A 22,257-nucleotide genomic window follows, 5' to 3' on the forward strand; every position below is an offset into this window, starting at 1 on the left:
TACATCTCTATAACGACAATCAAATTATTTAGATTCACCTCAATTTAAAACATCAAATCAACCATTCTGAGAATGCAACATGCAGATAGACTGCATTTCGGTCACCCTTTAATATGGTTTTCTAGTTTGGACATTGACATGCCTTTGACTTTGGCTTCCTGCTCTTTTGCTTCTCTGAATTCATGTTGCTTCCCTCAAAACTGACCTCCTTCAGCAATCTTCTTTTGAGGAGGTCAGTCTCTGCCCTGCCAAAATGCAATCCATCTGCCCCTGAACTGCTCCTCATGCTTCAGAAATTGGACACCCTACCTCACACACCACTTTTCTAGCCACTTGGTCAATCCCTCAGTTCTTCTGATCTGATACGCTTGACTATGTGGGGCTGTGTATAATTTTGCAACTAGAATTTTGGGCGTCCTGCTTTTCATTTACCTTCCTAGTTCCCCCAAAATCTGCTTTCACTTCTGCATCTCACTTACTACCCATGTTGTTGACACCAAAGGGGACCATGACCTCTGGGTGTTCACACTCCCTAAAAACATGTCTCAGAACAGCTACATTCTTGACCTTAGCACCAGGAAGCTAATCAATAATCTTGGTATCAGAAATGTCAGTTTTGTCCTCGAACAGCAGAATGTCCCATCATTACTATATCCTGCACTACTTAAATGTACAACTGAGCTGCCCATTGTGTCAGTGATTTGGTTCTAACTACCCACTTAGAGGAACCTTTGACTGCACCAGAATCCAAAACAAAAACTAATTTGCTAGCAACATCATCTCCAGAGACTCCTGCACGACCTGCTTGGTTTCCCTGGATTGTCTGACAGTCACCCATCTTTTATTTCTTACACATTAAGCTGTGATATGACCACCTCCCTGAATGCACTATCCACGTAGTCCTCTGTCTCATGATGCACAATGACTCGAATTATGAAACAGGAAGCTCAAGCTTGTCCAGGTGGTGACACCTCTTACAGATGTGTTCAACTGGGACATAAGGTGTCTCAGGTTTTTCCAAATTTCACTGGCTACATATTCCACTTGGCCAAATGGCCCTGCAATACTTTATCTGCACCATTTGTTAAAAGTGGAATACCTTACCAATTACTCACCAAACAAATCCTTCGACTGTAATGGAGGAGGAGGAGTTGAACACTGGGTGGTTAAGAAAGTAGAAGGGAATGAAAGGAAAATGAGAGCACTTTCTCTCTACTTCACTTACTGACACTAACCCTGCATGAAAGCTCCACTCCACTCAACCCACAAATTGAACAGTTTTATCTATTTTGTATAGACCCAAATAACATGTTGGCCAGGTCAGGTAAAGACAGCAGCTACCTTCTCTAAAGGACATGAATAAAGGCCCGAAACGTCAGCTTTTGTGCTCCTGAGATGCTGCTTGGCCTGCTGTGTTCATCCAGCCTCACATTTTATCATCATGAATAAACCAGATGGGTTTTCCCAACTATTGAAAGTGACTTCAAAGTCATTATTAATGGATGCCAGATTTAAAACAAATTCCAATTCCAGCATCTGTTGCAACAGAATTCAATCCTTGGTCACCAGCACATTCCTGAGACTCTGGATTAGTGCTCCAACTATAGTGCTACTAGGGAGTCACCAGCCCTAGGCTGATTCTGGGTATGGGATGACTACCTTAGGAGGACAGGTTGAGCAGATTAGTGTTGCACTTCTCAGAGTTAGGAAGAATGAGAACAACCTCATTGAAATACACAAGATTCGTTGGAGACCAGATATGGTAGATATGGAAAGGTTGCTGCCCCTTGTGGAAGAAGCTAGGATATGATTTCAGAATAAAGAGTTGCATGTTCAAAAGAGAGAGGAGGAGGAGTTTCTTCTCAGGTCGTGACAGAGTGTATGGAATTTTTTTTAAAACCACAGAAGGCTGTTGAGGCTAGATCGAGTATATTCAAGGCCGAGATAAATAAATTTTTAATCAGTAAGGAAAATCAAGGGTCATGTACAAAAGGGGAGCCAAGTGGAGTTGAGGATAATCAGCCGAGACCAGGTTAGCCATGATCTAACTGAATGGATTGGCAGGTTCGATGAACTGAAAGGCCAATTTCTGCTTATATACCTCATGATCTTATAGTCTTACAGCAGTGGAGGCCAAACACATTACATAAAACTTTGCCATATCGAGCATTATTGCAATATACGATATGACAGCTTTAATTAACCTATCTTGTAAATTTGTAGGACAAACTAGACCTTAGGTGGTGAAGTAATTTTTAAGCCCATGCAATTCTTCTGCTATTTCACTATATTTTATTTACTGATTAGATTTTTAAATGAAGTTTAAAAAGAAGGAAATTAGAGGGAATTAACTGGAATTCCAAGAAGTTCTCAACAGGAAAACTGCAATTTTGACAAAGTATATACATTTTAAAACCAAGCCATCATTCACCAGTAACCTTATTATCCATATTTCCAACACTCCTACACTATCACGCCTTCCTGAGGGGCGCTGGTAAGTTCTCAATTGAAAATTTGATTTTACATAACCATTCATCATGTTCCATAAGTTAGGGATGCTGCATGGTTGAAATCATATATTCACAGTGCAAACTGGGCATCAAGCTTGGTGGAAGCAAAACATCAATTCTCTCAAGTCTCTGGACTCTCATGTAAACGTTAATCTCTGCACTCTTATGTAACCGAAAAATAAACCTTTCTTCAAAAAGGAGCACTTTGGTCTTAGTTAGGGGGAAGAATTGAAATTCAGATAGTCAATAGTTTGTCAGGAGAGTATGGAAGGTGGGGTAAAGAGAGCAACAGCATCACTTGCATGGGGTTTTGTTCCCATGTAACTGCTACCTTTATCCTTCTAGACAGCAGTCGCATGGAATTCAGAGACATATGTCTTGCTGAATTTCTGCCATGCATCCTGTGGATGACAGATGTTGTTACGATTGAGGGCGTGGATGTGCTGCTCAAACAAGCTACACTTATCCAAGGCATATTCCACCACAGTCCTGGCATATCTGGTAGCTGATGGACAGACTCTTGGGGGGGGGGGGGGGGGGGGGGGGGGGTCAGGTGATTAGTTACTTATAGGAATTTAAACTTCTGACCCACTTTTGTAGCCACTTGCATGGTTAGTTCAGTTTAGTTTGTTCAATTGTAGCTCCTACAATATTGATAGAGGGGGAAATCTGTGATGGCAACTTCATGGAATTTTTCAAGGACCACAGCTTCCCCTCCAGTGGGCAAAAATGCCCTCACAATTGTGTCTCGCATTTCCTGCAACTCATCCCTGACACCCTCTCCCTGCAATAACCACCAAAACAGAATCCCCCTCATTCCTGCATACTGCCCCAACAACCTCCGGATCCAACGCATCATCCTCTGACACTTCTGCCATCTGCAATCTGACCCCACTACCAAATTTTTCCCTCCACACCCTTATCTGTTTTCCAGAGGGACCACTCTCCGTGACTCCCTTGTCTGCTCCACATTCCCCACCAGCTGCAACACCCCAGCACTTTTCCCTGCAACCACAGGAAGTGCTACACCTGCCCCTACAGCTTCCCCCCTCACCCCCATCCAGACCCTAATAAGAACTTCCTCAAACAGGTGTTCACCTGCACATCTGCTCATGTATATACTGTATCCGCTGTTCCCGTTGGGGCCTCCACTACATCGAGGAAATCAAGCAGAGCGCTTGAGGACCGCATTGCGGAACACCCACGGTCAGTTTGCACCAAACAACTGCACCTCCCAGTCGTGAACTATTTCAACTCCACCCTCCCACTCCTTAGATGACATGTCCATCCTGGGCCTCCTGCATTACCACAACAATGCCACCCGAAGGTTGCATGAACAGCAACTCATATTCCGCCTGGGAACCCTGCAGCCCAATGGTATCAATGTGGACTTCACAAGCATCAAAATCTCCCCTCCCCTGACTCCATCGCAAAACTACCCCAACTCATACCCGCCTCCCTAACCTGACTCCAACCTATCCACGCCTCCGGTCTCAAGCCCCACCCCCATCTCCTACCTAGTAGCCTCATCCGACCTCCTTCACCTGTCTGTCCTCCCTGGACTGATCTATCCCCTCCCTAGTGCCCCACTCACTTTTGCTGGCACCAACCCCGCCTCCTTGACCTATCTGTCTCCTCTCTACTTAACTTCTCCTTCATCCATCTTCTATCCACCTTCCCCTTTTCTCCCTATTTATTTTAGAATCCCTTCCCCTCCCCCATTTCTGAAGATGGGTCTAGATCTGAAACATCAGCCTTCCTGCTCCTCTGATGCTGCTTGGCCTGCTGTGCTCATCCAGCTCTACACCTTGCTGTGTCCGTGAAAAGTATGGTTTTGCACGCTATTCAGTCAAATCATACCTTACGTAAAGCGTACAGAATAGACTGCAGAATAGTGTTACAGGTGCAGAGAAAGTTTAACTTTAACATGAGTGGTCCGTTTGTACGTCTGTTAACGGTGGGAAAGAGGCTGCACTTGAATCTGTTGGCACCATGTTTTCAAACTTTATCTTGTGTTACTGAAGAGGGTGAAAATGAGTATAACCAGGGTGGCAGGGGTCTTTGATTATGTTGGGTGCTTTCGAGGCAGCAGGAAGTGTAGACTGTATCAATGGAAAGACGTTAATTTGTGTGATGGTCTGGGCTGTGTTCATAGCTCTAACTTCTTGCCGTTTTGGGCAGACTTGTTGCCGTACCAAGCTGTGACACATCCAGACAGCATGCTTTCAAGGATGCATATGTAAAAATTGATGAGTCATTGTGGGCAGGCTGAATTTCCTTAGCCTTGTGACAAAGTAGAGGCAACGGTAGGTTTACTTGACTGTAGCGATGTAGATGGAACAGAACAGATTGCTGGAGATATTTATTCCTCGGAACTTAAACATCTTGATTATCTCCGCTTCAGCGTCATGAATGCTGACATGGGTACGTTGTCCACTCAGCTTCCTGAAGTCAGTGAGCAGCTCCTTGTTTTGCTGACACTGAGGGAGAGTTGGTGTCTTTACAGCATGCTGTTGTTTGAGATCCAACCCCTAAAATGCTGTCGTCAGCAAATTTCTAAGTGGAGCTCTAGCTGAATTTGCCACACAGCCATCAGTATAAGGTGCTGAGTACGCACAGGGGTAATGCTACACAATACAATGGAAGTTATTCTCAAAGCGAAGAGGAGTTTTTTTTTTTAAAAACTCCACAAGGCTGCTAACATTGAAGTAGGTGAGATCCTACCCTAGTGCAAATGCACAGATCTTAGTACAGTTACTAGTTTACTTACCATCATTGGACCCCATACTAATAAGTTCATCAGAGTCAACATTGTGTACAATGGCAGCTTTGTATCCAGCCCGCTGAGCATTCAATACCTAAAGGAAAACAAATACAGGAATATTAGATTGAATATTGTTAGACTGCCAGTATATCCATATTACAAGAAAACTTGCTTTTACAATAAGAACAGTATACAGTACAAACAATAGAACCGTGCAATAAAAATTGCTGGAAAAGCTCAGGTGTGGCAGCATCTGATAGAACTGTGCATATTTGTTGGGGAAGACTGGATTCTGCCAGAAGTGCTAAGGAATTTATGAAAAACTATATTACCAAACACATGACTTCATCTCCACTCCCAGGACATCAGAAAAACTTAACTAGACTAAAGAAAGACTGGCCACAGCGAAAAACCATACTCCAATAAGAGTGAGGGCCTCTCATTACCCTCAAATGCGAGGGGAGACTGACAGACTGGTGGAAGCCAGGATATAGACTTGCACAATATAACGTTGTCCACACACAGGTGGTTACAGCACAGGGTAACATTTGGTCTATTATCTTCAACTGCCTCTCAAACAGCAATTCAACATACCATCCCCTTGACCTTTTCCTCATGATTTAAGTATTTCCTCTTCAGATTGTGGTATAACTTTCTTTTGAAAGTCATGACTAAACCTGCCTCCATTACGCCTTCGGGTACTCCATTCCAGCTGTAAGTCATCCATACTTCAGACGGCTGGCACGAGGGAACAGTTATAAATTGAGGGGTGATAGATATAGGACAGATGTCAGAGGTAGGTTCTTTACTCAGTAGTGAGGTTGTGGATGCCCTGCTTGCAACAGTAGTAGACTCGCCAACTTTAAGGGCATTTAAATGGACATTGGATAAACATATGGGTGATAATGGAATAGTGTACACTACACAGGCTTCAGATTTGTTTCACAGGTTGGCACAACATAGAGGGCCGAAAGGCCTGTACTGCGCTGTAGTGTTCTATAATCAAGTCTGAACAGTCAGTTCAATGTCATGCCATACATATTTTTAAGAGTTGGCCAAAGGTGGTAGCTGCTTTCTCTGGATGTATGGATCGAGTCCTACCTGAATGGGCATGGTAACACTTTGGACCCAAAACAGCAGAGGCAATATTTTGTATGATTGTGGGTAGAAACGTGACACTGTGCCCCATATCACAGCTTCCTTGTGGTTTAGAGTAAAAGGAGAACGTGTGAATGCAAATCTGAGTCTTAGCTGTAGGGTCTGCATTTAAACAACTAGCACATAGATATGCAGTGTGTGTCTCTTTGCTTTCAAATTGGACAGATTATAGAGTTTGCCATCTCTGACCTAGCATGAAGGCAAATCCTTCCATATTTGCACGGAAGCCAAAAGGTCAGGAAATAAAGAAAAGAAAATATCAAATTGGGAGCCAGCACATTTGTCAAACTGTCAAAAGTAATGCCAAAGTGTATCATGCACGTTATCATGGAAGAGGAGAACATGTGAGCCTGATGGATAGCCAAGTTTTCCAAAAGCTTGCAAAGTTCTACCCTGACAGTGTTGAATATTTTAATGAGCAAGGTTAAAAAGGTATACCTTGTTCTCTACACTTCTCCATCTGGCACATGAAGAGGAGCATGGGTAGGTGCTATATAATTCACTGCTGTTACTTAGTAAATTCTGACGGCTAGTACCAATAAATAACATGTATAATCTGCAGTTGCCAAGACTAGCAGTCCTGCGCGCTGCAGTATTTTGGAACAACATGGTTTTGTAATGTTTAATTTAGAAAAGTGAGCAAACGTGAGAGAAGAATAGTTTATAGGACCATGAATAGAAGTAACAAATTAACAGAACAGAACACAAACAGATTTCATCAGGAAGGCTGCCAAAGGTTTGCTTGGCAAACACTGGAAGCATGCTCAATCGATATGCTTTTGTTCTGTTTGTCTTTTTTTAAAAACAAACTTTAAATCTGCAGACTAGTCTCAAAGAAAGGAGCCGACAATTTGAAAGACTAGATTCTGAACAGTCTTAGCATTTGCAAACCTTCTTTCAACTGCAAGATAAGACAGATTCAAAACCAGAGACCAGTAGTTATGTGCAGGATTAAAACATTCTGCTAACAGCCACAAAAGAATTCAATGTGTAAACATTGAAGAGTTTTGAATTTTTCCAGTGCGAGAGACTGTATTATGGTTTACATTGACTACTGACTTGTAATGTTTCATTTTTGTCAAGGGGACAGCTGACGTATTGAAGTCTTTACAATTAAAAAGGTATTTTAGGGTGGTTCTCTATTACTCACAAAAAGACTTTAAAAACATAGGAATGCCAGGCAAGAAAAGACTATTGCACACTATTTGGCTGATCTCAGGAGATGTTATTGAATACAGTTTGTACTCAAGAATGTTTTTGAAACTCTTGCGCAACTCGCACTAATTTGCTTCCATTTCTTGCTAACAACCAGCTTCAGCTATAGGGTTAGAGACATACAGCAGAGAAACAGACCCTTTGGTCCAACTCATCATGCTACCTAGATATCCTATATAAATCTAGTGCCATTTACCAGATTTGGTCCATATCCCTCTAAAATTTGCTTATTTATGTACCCATCCAGATGCCTTTTAATTGTTGTAATTGTACCAGGCTCCACCACTTCCTCTGGCAACTCATTCCAAACACTCACCACTGTGTATGAAAACATTGACCCTCCGGTCCCTCTTAAATCTTTCCTATCTCACCTTAAACCTGTGCCCTCAAATTTTAGACTCCTCCGCCCCAAGGAAAAGATGTTGTCTACTTACTCTATCCATACCCCTCAATTTTATAAACCTCTAAGGTCATCCCTCACCCTCAGTGCAAAAAAAAAAAGAGTCCCAGCCTCCTTGGCCTCTGCCTCCACCCCAGCAACATCCTTGTAAATCTGTTCTGAATCTTTTCAAGTTTCACAACATCCTTCCCATCGTGGGTAGACCAAAATGGCCTGCAGCATTGCAAACGCTGCTTAAAGTCTTGTACACCCACAATGTCATCGCCCAGCTCCTATACGCAATGTGCTGACTAATAAAGGCAAGCATACCAAACGCCTTCTTCACTATCCTATCTACATGTGAGTCCACTTTCAAGTAAGTGTAAACCTGCAATCCAAGGTCTCTGTTCAGCAACACTCCCCAGGACCTTACCATTAAGTGTAAAAGTTCTCCTCAAAGCTGACTTTAAATTTTTTTTACATGGCTGTGGGTGTCACTGGTAAAGCCAGCCTTTGTGGCCCATCTCCAAATGCCTTCGAACCAAGTGGCTTGCTTGGATAGCTGTAGAAACCGTGTCCTTTGTACCATGGGTCGTTTTGATGCACAGGGAGGAAAAATGGCAGGGCTACAGTTACAATGGACTCAATTTTAAGAGGAAAAGACAAGCATTTCTGTGGCTGAAAACCAAACTCTCGGATGCTACGTTACGTCCCTGATTTCAGTCTGAGAGATGTCTTAGTAGCTGTAGGTCATTTGAAAGATGGAGAGTGAACAGCCATTGTGGTACATATTGGTACCAAAGCCATAGGTTCAAAAACGGATACAGACAAGCATAATATAGGCAACAAATTAAAATTTAGGACTTCAAAAGGTACCAATCTCAAGATTGCCACCAGTGACATGCTAGCGGCTGTAAAAGTAACAGGATATACGAGATGAATAAGTGGATGGAGAAATGGTGTGGGTAGAATAGATTCCAATTTCTGGAACATTAGCAGTAGTTCTGGGGAAGGTGGGACTGGTTAAAAACAGGACAGGTTGCATTTGGGCAGGACAGGGGTCAATGTCCTTATGGTGGAGCATGGGAACCTGAGCAGGGAGAGAGAAGGAAGTAAGGAGGATAGAAACAAAAATAGACGGAAAGATAGTGAACAAAAAAGTGGAAGACAGAACTAACAGAAGAAAAACAAAGTGGGGCCATATTGCACAATAAGGGCAAGATGGCTAACAAGGTGAAAAAGATAGAACATAGAACATAGAACAGTACAGCACAGAACAGGCCCTTCAGCCCACAATGTTGTGTCGACCATTGATCCTCATGTATGCACCCTCAAATTTCTGTGACCATATGCATGTCCAGCAGTCTCTTAAATGACCCCAATGACCTTGCTTCCACAACTGCTGCTGGCAACGCATTCCATGCTCTCAACTCTCTGCGTAAAGAACCTGCCTCTGACATCCCCTCTATACTTTCCACCAACCAGCTTAAAACTATGACCCCTCGTGCTAGCCATTTCTGCCCTGGGAAATAGTCTCTGGCTATCAACTCTATCTATGCCTCTCATTATCTTGTATACCTCAATTAGGTCACCTCTCCTCCTCCTTTTCTCCAGTGAAAAGAGACCGAGCTCAGTCAACCTCTCTTCATAAGATAAGCCCTCCAGTCCAGGCAGCATCCTGGTAAACCTCCTCTGAACCCTCTCCAAAGCATCCACATCTTTCCTATAATAGGGCGCCCAGAACTGGACGCAGTATTCCAAGTGCGGTCTAACCAAAGTTTTATAGAGCTGCAACAAGATCTCACGACTCTTAAACTCAATCCCCCTGTTAATGAAAGCCAAAACACCATATGCTTTCTTAACAACCCTGTCCACTTGGGTGGCCATTTTAAGGGATCTATGTATCTGCACACCAAGATCCCTCTGTTCCTCCACGCTGCCAAGAATCCTATCCTTAATCCTGTACTCAGCTTTCAAATTCGACCTTCCAAAATGCATCACCTCGCATTTATCCAGGTTGAACTCCATCTGCCACCTCTCAGCCCATCTCTGCATCCTGTCAATGTCCCGCTGCAGCCTACAACAGCCCTCTACACTGTCAACGACACCTCCGACCTTTGTGTCGTCTGCAAACTTGCTGACCCATCCTTCAATTCCCTCGTCCAAGTCATTAATAAAAATTACAAACAGTAGAGGCCCAAGGACAGAGCCCTGTGGAACCCCACTCACCACTGACTTCCAGGCAGAATATTTTCCTTCTACTACCACTCGCTGTCTTCTGTTGGCCAGCCAATTCTGTATCCAAGCAGCTAAGTTCCCCTGTATCCCATTCCTCCTGACCTTCTGAATGAGCCTTCCATGGGGAACCTTATCAAATGCCTTACTGAAGTCCATATACACCACATCCGCAGCTCGACCCTCATCAACTTTTCTAGTCACATCCTCAAAAAACTCAATAAGGTTTGTAAGGCATGACCTACCCCTCTCAGCCGTGTTGACTGTATTTGATCAAGCCATGCTCTTCCAGATGGTCATAAATCTTATCCCTCAGAATCCTTTCTAACACCTTGCAGACGACAGACGTGAGACTTACCAGTCTATAATTGCCGGGGATTTCCCTATTTCCTTTCTTGAAGAGAGGAATTACATTTGCCTCTCTCCAGTCCTCAGGTACGACTCCAGTGGAGAGCGAGGATGCAAAGATCTTCGCAAGTGGCGAAGCAATTGCATTTCTCGCTTCCCAAAGCAGCCGAGGACAAATCTGATCTGGGCCTGGCGACTTGTCAATCTTAATGTTTGACAAAATTTTCAGCACATCAGCTTCCTCTATCTCTATCCATTCCAGCATGCACACCTGCTCTTCAAAGGTTTTATTCACTACAAAGTTGGTTTCTTTCGTAAAGACAGAAGCAAAAAACTCATTTAGGGCTTCCCCTACCTCCTCAGGCTCCACACACAAGTTCCCTATGCTATCCCTGATCGGCCCTACTCTTTCTTTGACCATTCTCTTATTCCTCACGTAAGTGTAAAATGCCTTTGTGTTTTCCCGGATTCCTTCTGCCAAGACTTTCTCGTGCCCCCTCCTGGCTCTCCTCAGACCATTTTTGAGCTCCTTCCTTGCCTGCATGTAATCCTCTCTAGCTGAACTTGACCCTAGCTTCCTCCACCTTATGTAAGCTACCTTCTTCCTTTTCACTAGAAGCTCCACCGCTCTCGTCATCCAAGGTTCCTTAATCTTACCCCTTCTTGCTTGTCTCAGAGGGACATATTTACTCATCACTCCCAACAACTGTTCCTTAAACCATCTCCACATGTCTATAGTTCCCTTACCATGGAACAACTGCTCCCAGTCCATGCTTCCTAACTCATGTCTAATCGCATCATAGTTTCCTCTTCCCCAATTAAATATCCTCCCATTCTGCCTAATCCTCTCCTTCTCCATAGCTATGTAAAATGTGAGGCAGTTATGGTCACTATCACCAAAATGCTCTCCCACAAGATCTGATACCTGCCCCGGCTCGTTTCCGAGCACCAAGTCTAGAATGGCCTCTCCCCTCGTCGGCCTGTCAACGTACTGCGTTAGGAAATAATAGATAAGTTGAAAGGCTGTATTGTCTTAATTTGCAGAACATTCAAAGTAAGGCAGATAATGCAAATAGATATAAACTGTTATTGATACAGTTGCAGATAATCTAAGTGTCACACTTGCCTTAATTCAAATTTCTTACTCAGCTTTTTCCGGCTTTAGTGGCATATAGTCTTGGTTCGAACAGATTGAAAACTTCTACATTAACTCACAGCTTGGAGAATATATAAAATAAAACCTCACAGCCTGGAGATATCTACATAACAGCTTCTACTCACAACAAACTGCTCTTCAGCACTGAAAACTTGATTTTTGAGTGGCCCTATGGTTTGTTTTCTCCATATCTCATGAAAGTTTAATGTTCTAAGCACTTTATTAAGACGACAGATTAAGTGCCTGGCAAAAAAACCCAGGTCACGTGTTCCCTGTAAATAAAGTCTTTGGCTCACTATTCCAGGTGACATTTTAATATCTTTAAAAATGACTGACCTTCACAGGATGAAAACCATATTTGTCTTCTATCTCTACCTAAAGCCCAAATGATAACTATATACTCCTTTATTACATTATGTCTTGCTCAATCACCAAGATTTGTAATCTATTCTTGTACCTATACATCATAATATACCACTTGCTCTTCTTACAATTCATATGGCCTCGCTGATCTACCACCCATCAGTATCCCCAAACACCTCAAATTGTATCACGTCCTCTATTTTTATCATTTATCAACTCTCAATTGCTGTATCTGTCTACACATGGCAATATTTTACCTCTGGACCTTCAAATTGTACATTTAAAACACACAACAGGTTCTCTCATAGGAATTACACTATATTGCAAAGGAGACTAGATATTTTTCTGGAAAATTGACACATTGCTCTTTAATGGGGTGAAAAGATATGGTGCAAGATTTTCAAAGTAAAGAAAAAAATTAGCAACGTAAGGATTTGCACGGATAAACTTACAGTAATTCATATAATTCTTGATTCATTCCGTTCTAAAGCACATTCACATGACAAGTTCACCATGGCCAAAACTACTCAGCTGTTTCACTTCATTGTATTTTGGTGCATGGTTGGGCTCTGCCATCAGACTCAATTTACATCGTAACTGCAACTATACTAAAGAACAAAGTTATTATACATTGGTACTGGTGCACGTATTCTTATTAAAACAAAATGCCAAATCACCTAAACTAAATCTTTGGCATACAAACACATCATCTGAAAGCTTACCATTCTTAAAAGAAAGTGATTCATGAGATATGGGCCTTCCTTACTAGGCAAACATTTATTGCCCATTCCCAACTGCCCCAAGGTGGTGAGCAGATTTCTTGAAAAACTGCAGTCCACAGGGATTAGATGCACAGTGGAGATAGAAAGTGAGTTCCTGTACTCTAATCAAGCAACACTGATGGAATGATGAAATGGTTCAGAGTTAAGATGGTGTTCAGCTTGGACAGAAACCTGTAGGTGGTGGCACTGCCACGCATCTGCTGCTCATCTTTCTTGGTGAGAGTCACAGGTTAGACAAGGCTGTTGAAAAAGCGTGGGCGAGTTCCTGCAGTGCATAAATGGTACAGTGCTGCAACTGCACATCAGTGCTGGAGGAATAAGTGATTGATAGATATGGCACTGATCAAACAGGCCACCTTTTCCAGAACAGTCTTGAATCTGGAGTGTTGTGGAGCCATACTCTCCCTGCCAGGTGGAGAATATTCCACTACCTCTGGATTTGTGCCTTCTAGATGCCGGACAGACCTCGAGTAGTCAGATGATGAGTTACTTGTTGCAGGAGTCCTAGCCCATGACCTGCTCTTGAAGCTGCAGTATTTTATGGGTAGTGCAGTTCTTGTCTGGTCAATGGTAACGCCTATGTTGATGATATTGGAATTATCATTACAGAATATTCCGCTAATGTAAAAGGTGAGATGGTCATTGATTGTCACTTGTATGGTGTGCAATGTTCCTAATCATTTATCAGCCCAAGCTTGGACGTTGTCCAGATCTAGTTACATTTAATTACAGGCTATTTCAATACCTCCATCCTCATGAGGCCAAAACTGCACACAATATTCAAGGTGTTCTCTCACCAAGATCCTGTTCAATTGCTGTAAGATATCCAGCTCCTTCACCTGAATCTTTTTGCAATAAAAACCAACATGCTAATTGTTTTCTTCACCGCCTGTTGTGCCTGGATGCCTTCTGTGACTGATGTAAAAGAACACCGAGATCTCGATGGACCTCCTCCTTTCCCAATCTATCACCTGTCAGTTGTGATCCACCTTTCTGTTTTTGCTATCAAAGTGGCTAATCTCATAATGCAGATTAACAATGTTTAACAGGCATTCAGACAGACACCTGAACAGCCAGGGAACAGAGAGAGATACAGACCATGTACAGGCACATAGGATTATTTTAGATTAGTATCATGGTCAGCAGAGACATAGTGGGCCAAAGGGCCTATTCCTGAGCTGTACTGTTCTATGTTCAACAAATCTACTTCACTTTAAACTGGCATCTGTGGTGGTAGAGAGGAATCATCTACTCAGCACTATTTGTTCCAGATCATTGAAAACACTTCAGTCTCATTGTTTAAACTTATGCAGGGGGATCTGCTACCATTATGAGCATGGAAATTCCTCTTCCTATTAGTTGTTCACTCAAGCATCACCATTTATATCTGCATTTGCACAGTCTGAGCACACCTTTAAAATTAACTAGATCTCAGAGCTCCCAAAGAAGAATAACTTAAAATGTTTCAATCTGAGGGAGAATAAAATGAGTGAGCATACGTGTAAGATAATCACAAATAAGGGAATTCAAGAGAAGTTGATTACCTACATAAGATAATCACAAATAAGGGAATTCAAGAGAAGTTGATTACCTACATCTACCACTGCAATATTTAAACGGCATTTGGACAGGTACATGGATTGGAAGTTTTACAGCAGTACGGGTCAAATGCAGGCAAATGGGCCTCCTTTAGTTTCAGAAACCTGGGCAGCATGGACAAGTTGGACTGACGGGCCTGCTTCCATGCTATATGACTCTATATTTGATTCAACATAATGTGCCTTGGGTGCCTAACATCACATTTCAGCCAATTAAGGAACATTGCTAAGTCCATCTCTCCATCTGTCTCATCCTTCAATACAGTTGGCAACAAAACAAAAACACTCATGAACCTCAGACTTAAAATTACAAGAAAATCAATGTCACAGCATAAATTTCCATTTGGGAGAAAGAGTACCAAACTTAGAATCAGAGTCATACAATACAGAATCAAATTCTTCGGTCCAACACATTTGCACCCACTGAACATCCCAATCTGACTTAGTCCCATTTGCCAGCATTCGGTCAATATCCCTCTATTCATATACCCATCTAGATGCTTTTTAAATGCTGTAACAGTTCCCATCTTCACCACTTCTGCTGGCAGCTTTTTCCATGTACGTATCATCCTCTGCACAAAAACATTACTCTTTCTCTCCTTTGTGGGGAGAAGAGTTTCTTAGCATCACCCCTGAAAAGCCTAGTTCCAATTTTTAAGGTGTACAGCTGACTAAGTCTGCAATCAACAGATTGGAGTTTCCTTCTAACAATTCCACTTGCCTTTTCAACATCTTGTCCATTCTTTTGAAAAATGGTTGGTTGTACATGTTTACTATTGAGTCTAAGATTTAAAAATTTTTCCCCCTTCACTTGATAGAAATTAAATTTGGAGGGGGGTCAGGTAAAATGCAACTAGGAACTTAGTAACTTTTCTTCTTTGTCAAATCTGCCACAAATCTTCAGGAAGTATTTTTGGTATAATTTCAGCAGAAAAACCCGATTAAACTGCCTACAAATTCCAGAACTCCAGGCAACTGTGCTCAAAATTTTTTTAATGAACTGAAGCTGTTTATTAAGCCTTGTTGAAACAAAAGGTTGATAAATTAGCTAATTCCTGCAGTTAGAAAAGATTACGAGAAAAAAATAAACAACTGTAGCTTCAGTATGCTCTTAGGGTGGGATATAGGTTCAGGTGAAGTGAAACTCAGAAACCCAAGTTAAAACCGAAGATAGTAGAAGAGTATGACAATGTGGAACAGGAAGAAAATAAAGTTGAACATCAACAGTGCATGTACATCAGCAAATAAAGTCAATGCAAAGAATGGAGAATAAGATGAAGACTATTTACCCGAATGCAAGAAACATGCGCATATCAACTAGAGGCACAAATTGGAATAAGTGATTCAAATTGCCATTACAAAAGACAAGGTAACCAAGGCTGGGAAGTAAATATTGCAGCTAGGTTACACAATATTTCAAGATGACATGTAGGAACAGTAGTCTTATTAGTACAAAAGGAACTAAGGACAGGAGTGAGGAAATGACACTATCATCCAAGATCCCAAATTAAGTATTATTGTGGGGCTTAGGAACAGAGAAATTTAAAAGATGACAGCGACAATAGCTTATATAATATCCAAACCATAGTTACACTGTCGGGGTCAGCATTCAACAAGAAATCATTATAACCTACAGCAAATTTATAACCAAGCAGACTTCAATCTTTACATATACCAGATTAATCTATTTAGCATTTTTTTCTCCATTCGCTGGATGCGGGTATCACTGGCTGGCAGGCCAACATTTATTATCCATCCTTAGTTGCCCTTGAGAAGATAGTGGCCAGCTGCCTTCTTGAACCACAGAGGTCCACCTACTTGTAGCGAGTAGACCCAAGAAGCTATTAGGGAGAAAATTCCAGTATTTTGACAGTGAAGGAACAGTGATCTATTTGCAAGTCAGGATGGTGAGCGGCTTGGGGGTGGGGTGGGGGGAGGTGGAGGAGTTGAAGGTGGTGGTGTTTCCAACTAGTTGCTGCCTTTATCCTTCTAGATGGAAGTGGTCGTGGATTTGGAAGGTGCTGTTATGGGAATTGAAAGTGAACAGTGCCATAGTATCAGGGGACAATAGGTTACATTCTCATTGAAGAGACAACTAACCTGAGGGTTACCATGTCTTAGTTGAGAGAGCTGGTTAAGATGGCAGGACATTCATGGTGACCTCAGTTTGTAAGGGAATTGAGGCCTAGCTGTTGCCATCTAAAAGCTATGCAACCCCTTTTGAAATGATACAAGTTATAGGCAAACAATTGCAGACCACAAATCTTCAGGTAGTATTTTTGGTATAATTTCAGCAGAAAAACCCGATTAAACTGCCTACAAAATCCCCCAATGGAAATCATGTCTCCATAATAATTCATAGATTTGTTTTATAAAGTAAGCTGCAAATGAAAGTAAAGCTCTTGTAACCTATAAAAGGTGTATTGTGGAACCAACATGGGATGAAGCGACTTTAGTCCTAGTATTATGCAATGAGATGCACAATTTACCCTGCCTCAATGTTAAAGTTCTGCTGGGAAATAGTAACCTTAACATAAGTGGATTTCATATTCGATTTGAAAGCAAAATGCTACCCTCACAAAAATTCTTTAAGTGAAATTCAATTACATAGATGAGAGTGCTAGGTATAGAAATATCTACATATCTCAAGGGTTGTGAATATTTGGAATTCCTTACTCCAAAAGGACTGTAGATGTGAGATTGTTGAATAACTTAAAGTTGAGACAGACAGATTTGCAGTCTGTCAGGAAATTGAGGGACTTAAAGAGTTGATAAGAAAATAGAGCTTAAGACAAGCAGTAGCGCTAATTGTATCACAGATAACAGTAACTGCAGATGCTGGAGAATCCAAGATGGCAAGCTGTGGAGTTGGATGAACATGGCAGGCCAAGCAGCATCTTAGGAGCAGGAAAGCTGACGTTCTGGGCCTATACCCTTCATCAGAAATGCAAGGCTACATGGTATACTCCTGTCCCTATGTTCTTGTATTATGTCTTCACCGATATTTCAAAGATGATCTTGGATCACCTCTATTGGAAAGAGAAAACTGATCAGACCTGTTAAATGTTAAGAAGAATTGACAAAAACAGAATTTGGAAATATGTCATGTCAGATGTCAGATGTCTGAGACAGAACAATGCAATTGGTAATATTTCCTCTTTGTTCTGTAAGACTCCTAAGGAAAATCAGTTAGAGGGACAATTTCGCAGTGATATACTGGTGGAAAGTGTATTTTTGGTACCATCTAACCCTGGAAATCTGAGCCAGATTACAGAACAGTATAATTGGAACCGGAAAATAGCTTATCTATACACAAGGAATGTTATTCTGAAAGTGGACTAACTCACTCATGCTATCTTACTTCGAAAGGAAAAAATGTTTTTCTCCATCAATTTGACATCCATTAAAAATAATTTCAAAGATTAAAAAGCAGATTAATGTTGTTATTTATATTAGAACATCATTTCTTTAAAATTTCCTCTCAAGAGGGAATCTGCATGCAATTTGTGTTTTAAATGCTGAGACAGCCATAAAGAATACCAAAATACAATAATGCAGCAATCTAATGAAGGAAATATTATTGTGGGGATCTGTGTTTGCACAAATCTAGGAAATTATGAAGGGTATTTATTAAGCATGATATTATAACCACCTGGTAGTTGAAATATTGCAACCAAGCACATCTGCATGCTAAGTTTCAGTACCTTAATCAACTAGGCCTAATTTGTTCAATGTATAAAGCTACTACAATAAAGCAAGCCAAAATTGAAGCAGTATTTTGCATTTAAAGTAAAATTCAGCTCGCAAGAATACTGCATATTATCTTGGATAACACAGTGTGGAGCTGGATGAACACAGCAGGCCAAGCAGCATCTTAGGAGCACAAAAGCTGACGTTTCGGGCCTAGACCCTTCATCAGAAAAGTCACTCACAGAGTGGAGGTGTTTCACAAAGTGGTCTTGCCAATGTAAAGGAGACCATACTGTGACCAGTGAATAGAGGAGACTAGACTGAAAGAGGTACAACTAAGTGTTTGGGGCCTTAGAGAGCGAGTACAGAGGTGGAGAATGAGAAAGTATTGTCCCTTCTGCAATTGCATGGAAAGGTGCCATGGGGCTAGGATGATGGAACGTTTGGAGTGACAAAGGCGTGGACTAGGCGACCACAGAGGGAACAGTTCCTACAGAGGTAGGTAGGGTTGTAGCATCCTATTGGAGGTGGCACAAATAACAAAATTATCCTTTGAATGCAGAGAGACTGAAAGCATGGAAAAAGGAGGTAGCATCAACCCCATCATTGTTCTGGGAGGGCGGGTGAGGGTAAAATGTGGAGACTTGTCAGACATGGTTGAAGGATCTGTAACCAAGGTGGAGTAAATTCTTGGTTAAGGAAAAAGGAGGACATGTCAGAAGTACTCTAATGGATTGAGTGACCACTTTGCAGAACACTGGAATTAGGAGCAGTAGGCCATAGAGCAGATGATGTGTTGTAACGTTGACTAAAATAATGCCCAATTTGATTATAACCCTGAACCTGCATTTCCACCTACATCGATTCTTGTTCAGCGAGAGACTGAACGGTCATCAATCTACATTTACTTTATAAATATTCAAGAACTCTGCTTTCACCAACTTTACAGAAGAGTTCCAAAGACTTATGGTCCTCAAGACAAAGTCATCCTAACTCTTAAATAGGCAACTTCTAATTTGTAAGCAGCAACCTCTAGACTTTTCCGTAAGAGGCAATATCCTCTCCACGTCTATCCAGTCATAGGATTACAAGATGTAGGAACAACAGAGTCTGTTCTGGCATTCAATTTTATGTTAGCTGATTTACAACAAGGCCAAAAGACTTGGAGCAGAATTAGGCTATTCCCTATTTGATCGTAGCTGATACATTTCTCAACTCCATTCTTCTGCCTTTGCCCCTGTAACCCTTCATCCCTTACTAATTAAAAACCTATCTCTGCCTTAAATAATGACTTGAACTCCATAGCTTTCTACAGCAACGTGTTTCAAAGATTAACCAGCTGCTGGCTGAAGAAATTCCTCTTCAGTTCTAAAAGGGTCACCCCTTCAGTCCGAGGCTGTGCCCTCACATCCTCATCTCTTTACTAGTGGAAACATCACCTTCACGTCCACTCTATCCAGGTGTCTCAGTTTTCTATCTCAATCTGATTTTCCACATATCCTACCAAAGTCCTCAAAGATCAAAGATACCAAAGATCCAAGTCCTCAACCACTCCTCAGAACGACAAGCCCTTTCGTCCTAGATTGATTCTTGGAAGGGATCCCGAAGAGGTTTACAAAACCAGTGCATCCATCCTTAAATATCTGGCCCAAAACTGCTCACAATATTCCAAATGCGGTCTGACCACAGCCTTGTGTTACCCAAGCAGTAAATTTCTGCTCTTGTATCCTAGCCCTCTTGAAATGAATGCTAACGCTCCATTTGGCTTCCTAACTGCCAAGTGAACCTGCAAAGTTAAGATAATTCTAAACTAGGACTTAAGTCCTTTTCCGCTTCTGATTTCCAAAGCCTCAACTCCACTTTTCGGCCTTTTCCCTGTAACTCTCAACTCCCTGACCTAAAATGGCTATCAACCTTGAATATACTAAATGACCCAGCCTTAACAGCCCCACGGTAAAGAATTCCACAGATTCACTACCGTAAATTCCTGTCTTAAATGTGTGACCCCCTATTCTGATAGTATACTCTGATCCACAGCTCTCCAAGGGGAAAACAACTTTTCCACATTTAAACTGTCAAGTCCTCTTAAGAATCTCAATGTTTCAATAAAGTGATCTTACTTTTCTAAATTCCAATGAGTACAGGCTCAACATCTCCTCATAACAATTCCTCTTTACCTGGTATCAGGCAAATGAACCTTCTCTGCACCGCCTCCAATGCCCTTTTCTGACGGAAGGGGCCCAATATGGTTCACAGTGATTCAGGTGTAGTCTGACTAATACCTTGTCTAGTTTTAACAAGACCACCCTAACTTTAAACTCCAATCAAGACCTCTCAAGATCACAGTTTTCAATCAAGTCACTTCTTGTTCTTCTAAACTCCAGCACTTACAAGCTTAGACTGTGCAATTGTCCCTCAAGACAATCAGCAACCCCCATCTCCATTCCAGGAGTCAGTCTAGCACACCTTTTCTGAACTGCCTCCAACACACAGTCTTCCCTAAATAAGGTAATCCATGTTAAGCATTATATTCCAGACGTGATCTCACCAGGTCTCTGTATAATTGAAGCATGACTTCCTACTTTTGAATTCAATTCCCCTCATGATAAACAATAACATTCCAACACTTTCCTAATTACTTACTGCACCAGTCTACTACCTTTCTGATTCACGTATGAAGTCACAGAGCCCGCTGGACCTCTCAGCTCTGCAGTCTCTTATCATTTGGATAGCGTTCTTAGTTTTATACTTCCTGCCAAAATGGACTATTCCACCTCTTCCCATTTTATACTCCATTTGCCACATCATTGCACATTCACGTGTGTTTCATAGCTTACTTTTCTACCTGACTCTGTGCCGTCAGTAAATTTGGCAATCGACCTTCTACCCTTTCATACAAGTCGTTTAAATACTTGGTCAATTGCTAAGGTCCCAGCACAGATTCCTGTAGTACACATCTTGCCAACTTGATGATACACAATTCTGCCTAGTCTTTGCTTCCTGTCAGCCAGCCAATCTATGCTACTCTCTACACCATGAGCTTTTAGTCAAAGCTAAGAGCATCAACCATTTTTTCCTCTATTCTGATGACAGTGCAGGAGGCCATTCAGTTGGCCAGACTTTAGCAGCAAAATAATGGAGGCTAAAAAACTCAAGCACTGTTATTCACAAATGCCACTAAAGGTGCCAAACTGATAAGCAATTAACATTTGCTGAGAAAGTCATGCTGTTTCACAAATACCACTGTTTCACCATGGGCACACAACTGGACCAGATCAAGATCTCTTCCCATCCCCCACACCTTCAAATATATCAAGGAGATGGGCTAGGCCCCAACTTTCCTATTTAAAGGCAAGTGTAAGCTGCTGTGTTCCAGATGTAATTCAACTGGTTACACTACTCAACGTTAAGCAAAACATACTTTATTCTTGCTCTGCAGTTAAAATACAAAAAGAAAGAAGAATTGGTATAACTAGCTATCGGAAAACTTAACAGAATAACAGATTATTTAACGGTTAAATAGAACTGTTCCAATCTAGTACCATCCCATAAACACACCCTTGGCAAAGACAAATTCAGTAAAATAGATTGTCTCGTGCAATTCTGGCAGCGATATAATCAGATTCCACAGCCAACTTAAAGACCCCAAATGCTGAAAGCTAAATTTAAAAACCTGGTTCTGTGCGAGATTGACATTCAGGCGGCTTTTGTTCCAACATTTTTTAAAAGCCCAATGCCTCACAAGCTTCATTGGCTTCAAACAGAAGCTCCCACCTCGGTGTTTTAAGGCATTATCTTCAAAGAAAAAGGACAAAATACACCTCTTAAAAAGTGATAGTATCATCACAGTACTTCAAACTTTAAGTTACTGTATTTGCACAATTGACATGGATATAACTGTAGATATTTACAGCAATTATTTTGAAATGCAACACAGAATTGTTAATGACTACCAATAATCTCTAGTACAGAATGAACTACCACATACGCTTCTGTAAAAGCCAAGTTTCTAAATCTAATGCTGGGAAGTTGCAATTTTTTTCTCTTCCATGGTGGTGG

At 41.5% G+C, this 22,257-nt stretch overlaps 1 protein-coding gene across 3 annotated transcripts in view; it reads right to left on the bottom strand.

Annotated features, from left to right (window-relative positions):
- rnf13 (ring finger protein 13) overlaps positions 1 to 22,257 on the bottom strand; it is a 214,121-nt gene that overhangs the window by 77,767 nt on the left and 114,097 nt on the right. For all 3 annotated transcript variants that reach the window (XM_059651210.1, XM_059651211.1, XM_059651209.1), the window contains one exon: positions 5,281 to 5,368. In XM_059651210.1, coding sequence (XP_059507193.1) covers positions 5,281 to 5,368 — 88 coding nt within the window. The remainder of the gene's footprint in view (positions 1 to 5,280; positions 5,369 to 22,257) is intronic.

Source organism: Stegostoma tigrinum, chromosome 14 (genome assembly GCF_030684315.1).
Source record: "Stegostoma tigrinum isolate sSteTig4 chromosome 14, sSteTig4.hap1, whole genome shotgun sequence".
In the NCBI taxonomy this organism is placed as follows: domain Eukaryota; kingdom Metazoa; phylum Chordata; class Chondrichthyes; order Orectolobiformes; family Stegostomatidae; genus Stegostoma; species Stegostoma tigrinum.